We start from the raw sequence: 13,140 nt of genomic DNA, 5'->3' as shown, positions 1-13,140 counted from the left end.
ATAGGGATATACTAGGTGAAGACCACCAGGGCCTCTACAAACCTAGCCTTGCAACTCAACCCAATTGTGTCCCTATGTGTTATGGTCATTTATTAGGAAGGAGTATGTCTGGAAGTTTCTAGAGGTTATGTGAGGGTGGTATGGGCATTACTGTCTGCTTCTGTCTATCAGAGACATGGGGCCATGACCCAGGGTGAATTCACCATTTCCCATCCATTGGTCAAGGTTATGCTTATAGGATTAGGGATAGACCCTGGTTCACATAAATGGGGAGCCTTTTCCAGAGCACGAGGATCCTCTGAAACACATACTGTCTCACAAGCATCTTAGTTATGTTGCAAGTAAAATTTAGATCCTTGAATCTAGTGGTTTTAATGCTGTTCATTTTGTAAATGTGCAACAGGTTCATCAGAGCTGCATCCGAGGATGCCTTTTACACCAGACATTGATTGCCTCTTATTAGCCTGTAGGAGACTTAGAATAGAGACAATGGCATTTAAGTTGATCCATAAAAGATAATGTGTTTATATCCTGGATTCTTCTGGTAAAGAACCTTTGTGGGCATTCCAACTGTTGCATGTGTCTGGTTAAGTACATGCTGTAGAAGGCATTATACTCAATGACGGGTCAGGTAAGGATTGAATAAAGTGACACTATGACTTTTTTGGACCTGGCTGCCATTCCTGACTTATAAGCTGGCAACACAGAATGATTTTCTTACCACCTTGGTCACATGTTGGTTAAAGGCCAGATTACTGTCTATATATGTTCCCAGATCCCTGTCAACTTTTAGGTATGCCTTATAGATGTAGTAATTAGCCTGAGTGGCAGTTTCCCCAAAAGGTACTATAATGAATTTCTTGACATTGAGTTTTAATCAGTGACTTTGACACCAGTCATTTGTCTGTTTTAGAACCTGACCCTCTTGCAAGATGTTTGTGTCATGGAAGAATCTATGATAGCTCCCAATTTGCATTCTCTCAGTGGAGGTGATCTCATTAAACCTGATTTCCTGGGCCTTTCATTTAGCCAGCTGGCAATCCAGTGAGTTATGTAGGGGTTTATGCACAGTTTGGTGAGTTTGTCAACTATACCCTAGTGAGGTATTGTACTGAATGCCTTAGCTAGGTCCAGGTAGATGGTATGTACCTTTTTCCCCTCATCCATTGCCTTGGTGACCTTCTCAAAGAAATCCACCAGGTTTAGTAAGCATGGCCTTCCCTTGACAAAGCCAAAGTGTGTTGGGTCAAGTGTCTGAAGGTTGCCTATGTTTTTGTTGATTTGCATAATGATTAAGGTGTTTACCTCAAAGAGAAGAGGTACACGGTTTGATTCTCACTAATGGAAACTGACTAGGCTTAAAATGGCCCACAAGGGCAGCTAGCCTAGTACTTACCTATGATCCTATAATCTGTTCTTTGACTTTACATATTAGACTCATCAGACTAATGGATCTGTAGTTTCTAGGGTCAATTGATGGTCCACCCTTTTAAAGTGGAAGAACCATTGCAATCTTCCATTCTTATGGTACAAAGCCTGTTTGAGGCTATAGTTGAAAAGTGACTCAAGATATCCTTATAGGTCATGTTTCAAGCTATTTAGGAGGCATCCTGGGATACTGTCAGGGCCCACTGAGCCTGTGTTTTTGGCCCTAGTGAGCACCGCCAGGACCTTCTGCTCCATGTTAATAGCTCAGAGAGTTATGCTAGGAGGTATTTCATGGGGGGTGGCAGGGAGAAGTATGGGTGATGTTTCAGCTGAATTTGCTGAGCTCAGCAAAGATGGCACCATTGACTGTCAGTTCTACGCACTGCTGTGTGTGCTTTTGAGGTTGCAGACATAGCTGTAGAAGGTCTTTTGGTTATCTTTAGCCTGTGAGTTTATCTTGACCTTGTAACTGGCCTTGTTGGACTTAATTAGTCCTCTTAGTTTCCTGTTTAGTTTAATTACAGTGCTCCTTTCATTATGGGAGTTGCTCTTCCTGATTTTAGTCATGACTTTTTTCCTTTTGTTATATACTCTGTTAAGGCTAGGATTCCTCCAGTGTGGTTTGTTTTTAGAGTTTGTTTTGGGCTTGCTTCTAGTAAATCTAGCAGCCTTTATACAACTATTTACATGGCCATACAGGGTCTCTGTGAACAGTTAACCATAGGTTGCTGTGAAGCTGGGTTTGGGAGGGGCATTTCATTTTGACAAACTATGACTTAATAGATGTAGTTTGCTTTGGAATATTTCCTACCTATGAAAGGGATTTGATGGGGTTACCAAGCTTATTTTTATTTCAAAGGAGACAGCTTTGTTCATAGTTTCATAGGTGTGTCCAAGGCTAATGACCTAGAGCCTTTACAAGCCTAGCCCAAAGGATTACCCTGGCATCGTGCCACCTGACCTTAGTTCCTAGTGCCTCTGTCGAGTAGAGCCACTGGAGTGATCCCCGGGGTGAATTTTCTATTTCCCATCCACTCATCAAGATTTCTCTTGAAGAGGGCCAGTGAGGTGCTCTGTTTGACATGTATGGGAAGTCTATTCCATAGCATGGGCAGTCTCTGGGCTATGAACCAGTCTCCCCAGCATGTTCTGTTTATTGTGGTAATGAGGTTGAGGTCTCTGAAGCATGTGGTGCAGAGGGATTGGGATTTCTTTAGATGTAGCATTTCTAACAGAGATGGGTCAGACATGGCTTTGTAAGTCAAGCAGGGAGTGCCTCTAAGTACGTGATACGAGACAGAGAATAGTTGGAGTTTTTTGAGTCTGTCCATATAAGACAAGTGTTTAAGGCCTAGGATCCTCTTTGTGAGGTACTTTTGCGGCCTCTCCAGTTGTTGCAGGTGTCTAGCGAGGTACATGCCAAGTGGGGCATTGTACTCAATGATTGGCCTAATGAGGGAAGAGTAGAGTGAGACAATGACCTCTTTCTTCCTGGATGCAAAACCCTTAGTAATGAGATGTGCCACATAGAAGGTCTTTCTGACCATGGTGGCAATGGGTGGCCAAAAGAGAGGTTGCTGTCAACCTGTGTTCCCAAATCTCTTATGACGTCTTCAGTGGACTACCATCAATGTGGTAATTCAAGGGAACCAAGTTTTTCCCAAGGGGGGTGACAACACATTTTTTGGCATTGAGCTTAAGGCAACAGTTCTGCCACCAGTCATTGGTGGTGGTGAGGCCTTTCTGTAGGATGTCAACATCACTTGGGGAGTTAATAATAGCTCCCAACTTGCAATCGTCTGTGAACTTTGTCAGCCAGAGTCCCTTCGTGTTGGCTTGGACTTCAGAGAAGTAGATACTAAACAGGAGAGGACCCAGGACTGAACCCTGTGGGATTCCACTCATGACTGGTCAGCAGTCTGACTTGGAGTCAGCTACTTTCACACTGTGGGTTCTGTCAGCCAGTTTGCAACCCACCTAGTGATATAGGGGTTGATGCCCAACTTAGTGAGTTTTTCTATGATTCCTGAGTGGGGAATGATATCAAAGGCCTTGGCCAGCGTAAGATAGTTTGTATAAACCACCTTGCCTTCATCCACAGCTCTGGTGACTGACTCAAAGAAGTCAACCAAATTGACTAGACATGATCTACCCAAATGTTGTGTTACCACCATGTGTTTCACTGCCAAGTCTTGAACCCAGGACCCTGTGCACTACAGTCAGAGCAACATACCACTATGCCAAATCAATAGTAGTGCTCAAACCTCACCAGTGAGAATGTGACACTTTGAGGGTGAGTTATGATTTAAGGTGGAGCAGGACGGATTCTTGATTTTTTTTCAGTTTAAACAGCATCTCGTTATCCACTTTGAAGAAGCATTTATCAAAATCCTGCTGAACATAACAAAGATGGCAAATGGATAGAAAAGTTAAAGAATAATAATCTCCACTAATCTCTAAAACAGAGGATATGGAATGTGAGTAAATAAGAGCCAGAGAAAACTAAAAGATAAAATTAATAAAAGCTCCTAACTGGAAAACCCCAGGTCCAGACATAATATCTAACTTATGGTTAAAAGCATTAACATCTTTACACAGAGATTTAGCCGTGAGTAAAAACTGCTTAAATGCAAATCCTTAATAGCCACCATTCTGGTTAACCATGAGAGAAATATAAAACTGAACCTGTAAGCCTTCCTTAAAACTATAGGCCAATAACTTGCCTTCCATTGTTGTACAAACTATATACTGGAACTGATATAGACAAGACAGAGTTTATAGATATCTAGACAAAAATTTAATCATAGTGACAGAGAAAAAAAGATAATAAAAGAAAGTCATATGGAGAGAGCATAACAGAGAGCTGTAAAAAGGGGAAGAATCTAAGTATGTTATGGATAGATTACAAGAAAGCATTTAACAGCATCCCGCACTCATGAACTGTGAATTGCTTACAGATGTATAAGATAGACCCTACATTGATCAATTACATTGCAGTGACTATGAAACAGTGACAAACAACTTTAGAGCCGAGTCATGATACAGAGCAAATTATCATCACAGGAATTAAAATTCAAAGTGGATATTCCAAAATGATTCTTTATCAACACTGCCATTTTGTCTTGTGCTTTTCCATTAAGCTATTTACTTAGTAGACCAGTTTATGGCTACAACTCAACTTCTAGAAACCAACCATATTTAAATAGATCTCATCTACTTTTTGTGGATGATTTAAAATAGTATACCATGTCAGATAAGCAACTGAAAGGACAACTAAAAATGAATAAAACATTTTCAGATGAGATAATAATGACATTTAGTATTTATAAATGAGAAAACATTTATCACAAGAAACCTGATGCACCAAGAAAATATCAATATGGGACAGAGATTTGAAATAAAGGAACTTGAGCAGGAGGGAGTATATTAATATTTAGGAATACATGATGAGTTGGCAATAAAACATGAATAAATGAGAACAAAGCTTAATAAGGAAAATTTCAGAAGGCTAACGCTAATAGTATAAACTGATTTGGCATCTAAGTTCAAGCTATATATTAAATTGCTCTTCCTGTTCTGACATATAGCTTTGGTGTGATTTACTGTCCCTAAACAGCATTGACTCAGTTGATTCATGTTTATCAAATGATGTATTAAAAACAGCGCACACCAAGAATACACATCTCTCCATCTGAATGAGGGATAGATATCCTTGAAAACTCTCTATATGAATAGATATGCAGTTCTGGGACTGCATAAATATTTACTGGCCTTATTAGATCCAAGAATAGTGGACTTTCTAAACTACTAATATATAAATACTCTGGTCTTCCCATCCCATCTACTCATCTAAAGAAACTTCTTCCTTATAAAACTAATTCTACTAACTATCTCTAGAACACCTAATCTATATTACTTTCATTTGCTATGACTGTATTCTACACTGTAAATTTTGGGATTTTAACTGCATCCTTTGTTATGCCTGTATTCTACACTGTTATTTTTTTACTATGATAACCTGTAATTGGCACTGTAAACAGAATTTATTTGTCTTCTATATCCGTAGATAGAATTGTGTTAAATTCATTGTCTTACCTAGGAGCTTAACTCCCCGGGCCTCTACTGAAAATGGGCATGTATCCAGTTAGACTAGCCCGGTAAACAAATGTAAAATAAATAAAATAAATATTAAGAGAAGTTGTCTAAGGTAACTTCTTTACTTAGTTTAGCAGAAACATTTTGAAACAAGGTGTGAATGGAAATTAGACCAGAAGTAGATAAAAATCAGAGACTGAAAGTGCCAAGAAACAAAAGAATGAATATAAAGAAAATGAACTGAAGAGAAGGAAAATTCAAAAGCCAACAAATACAGTGGCAAGTATAAAGAACTCTTACATCAGCCACATGTTGACCAAGATCTGACACATGATTGATTAAGGAGGGATACATTTAAACCAGATGATGATGTGCTTAAAAATGGTGCCCCAATACAGTGGGCTACATACTCAATGGTTTACAAAGTTTACAGAAAAAAACATGGAAAACAGACAAATGCAAGTTCTGTAATATAGAATTGGAAACATATGTACATCTCTTTGCTGGTTGTGATACACAATACACAAAACTTAAGGTCTGTATACTGAAAGGCATAATAATGTGGCAATACTGTTACATTGGGGATTGTTCAAATACTGCCACATACAAGTAGTTGAAAAGCATTGGAAACATGAACCACAAAGCATTACTGACAGTGATGATGTCCGGGTCATATGTGATCACCCAATACCAACAGCTAAGAGAACAGATGTAAGTAAACCAGATATAATAGTCCAAGAAAAAGGACAAAAGTAGCATTAATCATTAAAACAGCTACATACAGTAATTACAGTGTCATGGGTGCAGAGAGAAACAAGTTCAAAAATACCAGGATTTGATAGTAGATACTGGAGCAATATGGAATAGAGAGACCCAAATGATTCCAATAGCTGTAGCAGCAACAAAACTAATGAAAAAGAATTCTGAAGTGAACTTAAATATACTAACAGAACATGTAACCCTTTACAAACTACAGAGGGAAACAATTCTGAGTACATTGCAGGTGCTGAGAAGATCACTCTTCAGAAACATCAAAGACTAAGGCAATACTAATTTAAAGATCTCTAATCCTACCCTGACTCTGGAATGGGATCCACTGCTTTCAAGGTATTAGAAGCCCAAAACACTTGCAGGAAAAAAAAGACAGAATGATACAGCAGTTAAATCTACATTCAAATGTATACCACTAAAATGATTATAGACAGGCTATAACTCAGGATTGGTTATTACTGAACACTAAACATAGAACTCCACTGAACCGGAGGCCATTGCCAACCTTTTGGCTGACAGGTACATCTCAACCCCCTTCCACACTCCCCTCCTGGTACTCCAAAGGAAATACCATATACCACAATCCCCTCAACCTCTACTAGGGAACAGGTCATCAATGCACTTTTCAAGGCTAAAAATGCTGTGTGGATGGGTCCTGATAACATTGCAGGATGTTTAATAAACAGTATGAAACATGACCTCTCTGGTCCATTTTAATCAGTTTTCAACTGGAGCCTTCAGTTGTTGTTTTTTTTGTCCAAGGAACGGAAGATGACTACACTCATTCCCCCTACATAAAGGAGGTCCAACCACTGATCCAGGTAACTACACGCTCATATGTCTGACCAGGCTCATATGTAAGACCATGGAAAGAATCATCATCTACATGATAAATGAGGATATAGGCAACCTGTAAACTCTGAACCCATCACAGTTCAGCTTTGTTAAAGGAAGGTCATGATTATTAAATCTGGTGGACTTTTTTGAGAGGGTCACCAAAACACTGGATGAAGGTAAGACTGTGCACACAGCTTATCCCAACCTGATCCCACTCAGGCATTATAGACAAGCTCAGTAATTTAAGTATAAACTTTTATCAGTAACTGGATAGCCAACTCTTCACTGATAAAACCCAGGAGATCAAAACAGATGAGACCACCTCCACTATGAGGCTAGTCACTAGTGAAGTACTCCAGGTCTCCATCTGCGCCTGCTCCTTTTTGGCATCTATTTCTCTGAAATGGAAGCAAATGGTTAAGGTTTATGGCTGACTAAGTTTACAGATGATTGCAAGCTGGGGGGTTATCGTCAACTCCCCTGCAGACACTGGCATTCTTCAAAAAGGTCTATATCAGACTAACAAATGGTGCCAAAGCCATGGTCTTAACCTCAATGCTAAGAAATACATAATTGTACCCTTTGGGAAGTCAACCATCCTCGCTAATTACCCTATTGAAAATACACCCCTAAGAGTTGACCCAGTGGTCAGTGATTTTGGTAGGATCGTAGACAGGAGCCTTACCTTCGACAACCACGTGGCCACAGTGGTGAAGAAATTCTTTTATGTTGTGCAACTTATAAGTAAGGACATGGCATCTAGGTCCAAAGAGGTTATTATTCCACTGTATTCCACCTTTATTAGACCAATCATGGAGTACAATGCTCCTTTTGGCATGTACCTGACCAGCCAACTAGAGTGACCTCAGAGGTTCCTTACAAAAAGAATGCAAGGTGTAACAAACCTGCCTTATGCAGAGTGCCTTAAAGCCCGTCCCCTCTACTCAGTCTCTGATAGATTGCTGAGGGGTGATCTATACCTGGCTTATAAGGAATTTGCAAACCCTACACTTATGAATCTCCTACATATTCGTAATCCATACAGTACCAGAAATACAAGATATAGGGACCTGAATTCTGTTTAAGTCACAGACAAAACATTCTGGAGAGATAGATATGTGTCCCAGAGACTGCCCCTTCTATGCAACAGGTGTCCCATCCATGTGAAGCTGAGTTTGTTTGCTACCCAGTTTAAGCACAACCTAGACCATTGGATGGGGAATTGGAAGTTTACACCGGAGCCTGGCACCCATGTCCCTTATAGACAGAGGTAGCTTATAAATGCCTGGTTCTCAATGTCCTATTTAGATACACAACATCATTATTTTTTTCAGGAAAACTTGGCTAGGCTTAGAAAGCCCCCCCAGTCATTAGCCTAGTAACAATCTATGAATCTGTGACTCTATGAATACCACAATGTAAATTTACATGCATAAGTGGCCTGCAATTTTTTTTTTTTTTGGGGGGGGGTATACTCACTGCTTCATAGCACTGAATATTCAATTTATTTTCACATTTTATTTGTAAATGTTATAAACACACAATGCCCCATTAAAATAAATCCTTGAATGTAAATATTTTGATATTTTCACTTCTAATATTTTATGTGTAGCAATATTTTATCTTCTTTCTTTTTCTGGAGCTTTTTCTTGGGACCCCTCTGAAAAGGGGTCTTGTCTGAACCATTTGGACAATCCTGGCTAACGTAGATAGATAGATATATAGATGGATAGATAGATAGATAAGATATATAGATAAATAAAAAGTGGGACAACACCCTGTTAGAAGCACTTGTCAGCTTAGGATAAGGTAAACTGGCTGGGAAGACCATTATGAGTGTTTGATATGTTATTTTTTTCTGCTATTGCTGGTTCATAATGTCAATGTTGCTACTGTTTCAAGACATCATATTGTTGTTTAAGACATCATATAGAATGCATCTGAAGCTCAGTTATGAAGTTATATTATTTCTTTTTAAGCCTGGGTCTTGGTAGGATTCTGAAGTTTTTTCACATCAAATAGTGGGGTGACAGGAAGATAGGCAACGTATATGATTGACTAACATTCAAAAGTGTGATAACAAAATTGTGAATACTAAAATCTGTGCAAAAAATCAAGACTACAGTACTTTGGATAATTCCCTTTTATCCAAAGTGCAGCATCTTCTAAGTTATTGTATATAACAGGGATGTAGGGCACAGGGGAAGAGCCCCCACCTCTGCTAAAATGTGTTTACAATATTTCTAGGATTTCCTAGTCTTGGTACTGACTGACCAGTTTGTAGATTTGCAAGCACAGTGTTGAGTGTCAAACACTCTCTAGTTATTGTTATTATTTCATGGATCCTGAAGACTGGATGTCTTATTTTATCTCCATCATCTGGGATTTCATGGTCAGTGGGGGTAGCAGCACAAGCTACATCATGACCTTGGAGTTCAATCAACCAGTTTGTATGCTGCAAATGACATACTTATGATGTGTTTTTTTTCTTATTTTTGGACATTAATAAACAGGTTACTGGCAGTTTACATTGTTTTATGTTTTTTCATGTTCTGGCAGTATAGCTGATGGGCTATTGTATTAAAAATATATTTAAGCATATTAAGCAATATATCCACTCTTGAGAACCAACTGCATTGGTTCTGCAATGCACTGCAACAGGAAACTATCATCATGGGTGATTTTAACATTGATTGGCTTACCTGCAACTCTCATAACCCCACTAATTATATAATCCTCCATGGATTTACACAAATCATCAAAACTGTTACAAGAACTGACAAATTTATCCAAGAGGCAATCATTCCTCCACTGGATATTAATAAAGAGACCAGTCTACTCCTTTCTTTCTGGCTGTCTCCCAGATGGCCTGAGTGACTACCAACCTTTCTATGAAAACAGTGTATCTATCATACCAAAAGTACTATCTACCAACTGATAAGAAACAATAAGAACTTTAATCCCATCAATTTCATATCTGCCCTTAAAAGTTGTAATTGGGCTCCATTCAAGCTACTTAACCTTGAGGAAGCTGTTTAGTACTTCATCTACACCTTTCTTGATATCTTAAAGCTGCATGCCCCCTCCCACAACTATTAGAATCAAATCTAATTTTGCTCCTTGGCTAAGTAAAGAAAAAAAATCAAAGGAACTAGTTAAACTTAACAAAATTAATTACTATTGCAACATACAAATTAAGCAACAAAACAACTAAAAATGAATAACATACTCCTAGGTAAATCTAGTACCTCCTCCCCAACAACTTCAAACATCTCGGAGAATATGTCGACTAAATTCAATAAATACTTCATAGTGACCAATCTAGCTCTATCTAACTGCCAACCCCCCACACACACAAAACCTTCCAAGTCATGCAATAACAATAACAACTTCAGCTTTCAACCTGTCTCTATAGATATAAGAAAATGGCTTAAAAAGCTAAAGCCCACAACACTGGCAGCAGACAAACTACCAGCCGACTTTCTGTGAATTGCTGTTGATGCGATTGCCAAAACAGTAGCCATTCTTATTAACAGATCTATGTCTGAAAATCTAGTCCCTGAAATTTAGAAAATTTCCCATATTATTCCACTGCACAAAGGGGGTAATTCTACAGAACTGACTAATTACCTCCCAATTGCTAAACTATCCCCTCTATCCAAAATCCTAGAGAGATGTATATATACACAAATTATGGACTACTTACATATTCATAAACTTTTGTCAAACACTCAACACAGCTTTCGCCCATTTCATAGCACTACCACTGCTCTAATGTCTTCCACCAATACAGTAAACTACCACAGAAACAATGGGAAATTTGTATCTGCTATCTTTCTCGACCTTTCTAAGGCCTTTGATATGGTCGCACATGGTAAACTTATCAATGTTCTTTCCGATCTAAGTCTCAGTCCTGTATTGCCGGGTTCCAAAGTTATTTATCAGCAAATCAGCAGGCAGTTCAATGGCAGCAGGACCTCTCCTCTCTTCCGCCGGTTACTCTAGGAGTTCCCCAAGGTTGCATCCTAGGACTCCTGCTGTTCTTTCTCTTTACTAACACTCTCCATACTTCAACTCTATATGCTTTTGTCATCCAATATGCAGATGATTCCACACTTTATATGTGCTGCTTCTTCCTTACATGAACTCCACTAACTAACACAAGATTCCTTTCTTTCTGTCGAGACATGGCTTACCAATTTCCAATTAATTCTGAATCTTAATAAAACTAAACTTCTGCTCTTACAACCTACAAGATCCACTGCAGCTGGTTCCCTATTTAACATTATGCCTGGGAATAAAACCATCATCTCTCCTGTAACTTGCACCAAACTTCTAGGAGTAGAGATTGAAAATAATATGAGATTTGATATTCACATCTCTAAGACCATAAAGAAAGTGCACAAAAAACTGGGTGTTTTATACAGAAATAAGCAGTTTCTTACAAAATACACTAAGTACACCATTGCACACACTAATCTCATCTCAACACTTCTCTATGCTTCCACAACTCTTACTAACCTTAGACTGATTTAGCTAAACTTGACTCTGGCTACAGCTACAGCAGAATAGCTTGGTTTGACTCTGACTCTCCTTATAAGTTACATCAATGTACAGCCCTAAAGCAACTCAACTGGTTGGACCTTCCTCAGCTTTTACTCTACAATCAACTTACTTTAGCCCATAAAATAAATTCTGAACTAGCCAGAGAAAACCCCTGCACTTCAAAACCTACTGCATCCTTACTCCAGTAATATAATTATCTGCTCCAGTAACAAATTCCTTCTGGGTATAATGAAAGCCAGTAATACAGCTGGGGAATCCCTCTTCTTTAACTTCATACCCAAAGTATGGAATACACTGCCCACCTTTATATTTTCCAATTATTCTTTAATACATTTTCAAAAATCTCTAAAAACTTACCTAGCTAATACTTGGGTCTGTTCCTGCACTAGTCCCAGCTAGTTTTCACTCTCAGTACCCCATTATCCTTTGTCTGAATGAACATGTATTATAAGAAGTCTTCATCTGATTCTCTGACACATGATGTTTTAGAATAGTTTAACTATATGTATTCTGTTGACTGTATTTGTATATTTTATGTTTTCTAATATTTGATGTATCTGTATACATTCTATATATACTTTAATCAAATTGTATTACTGTTGATTTATTTGTGTTCTACATAGAATTTGGAGCTTTCCTCTTCAGGCTTCCACTGAAAAAGGACTTGTGCCCAGTCAGACTTCCAAGGTTACCAAATGTAAAATAAAATACAATAAATAAATAACTTAAAAACCTTTTAAGTGCATACCTCATTATCTATTTCTTTCCTTTTAATCCCTTTGATTGCAGCAAAAACCTTTAAATTTTCTTCCACTGTGAGTGCACCAAAGTTGAAATCCGTTTGTGGACAAACTCCAAGCATTGTTCTCAACTTCTTCAGATCAGCTCTGTTGTCAGTAGACAGACCATATATGATGGCAGAACCTGTGAAAAATACATTCCTGATTATTACAAGGCCATTGTAATGTGCTCACCTTAGTCATTTCAGTTACCTATTTAGCTATTTATCCCTCTGTCTATCTGTCATATAAACCACAAAAATGAAAGACTACATATTCCTGACAAAAACATTTAACATCGATTTGCCTTCCTTATGTATCACAAAAATGTGTCTACTTTCTGATACATCATCAAAATGTATTTACACTTTGCTCAGTTGATTAGACCTATGTAAACTGCACCACAATCAAATATACAATAAATAAAAACACTGTTACATAAAGCACTAAATATAATATATTTATCCTACAATGATGCTACATGCACAACCATCCCCCAAAAATATGCATTACTTTGCACTATAAATATCAAGCTAATATTAAGAAGTAAATACATTCTATTCTGGGGGATCTTCCACTCTAGACTGTTACTATCAATGGAGACTGGGAACTCCTGTCCTGTAAACAAAAGTTTGGGAATGTACCAGCAGACTTCTGCAGACAA

General features: G+C 38.3%; 1 protein-coding gene across 1 annotated transcript in view; it reads right to left on the bottom strand.

Moving 5' to 3' along the window:
* LOC122806635 (cholesterol transporter ABCA5-like) overlaps positions 1-12,617 on the bottom strand; it is a 1,155,982-nt gene extending 1,143,365 nt beyond the window's left edge. Inside the window, exon 1 of the mRNA XM_044077221.1 lies at positions 12,446-12,617. Within this exon, the coding sequence (XP_043933156.1) occupies positions 12,446-12,559 (114 nt within the window). The 5' untranslated portion in view covers positions 12,560-12,617. The remainder of the gene's footprint in view (positions 1-12,445) is intronic.
* Positions 12,618-13,140: the final 523 nt, after the last annotated feature.

The sequence above is a fragment of the Protopterus annectens genome, chromosome 7.part0, assembly GCF_019279795.1.
Source record: "Protopterus annectens isolate FY-2018-M chromosome 7.part0, PAN1.0, whole genome shotgun sequence".
NCBI classification, from domain to species: Eukaryota; Metazoa; Chordata; order Ceratodontiformes; family Protopteridae; genus Protopterus; species Protopterus annectens.
Note: the sequence above shows the minus strand (reverse complement) of the source record. Positions and strands in the feature narration are given on the sequence as shown.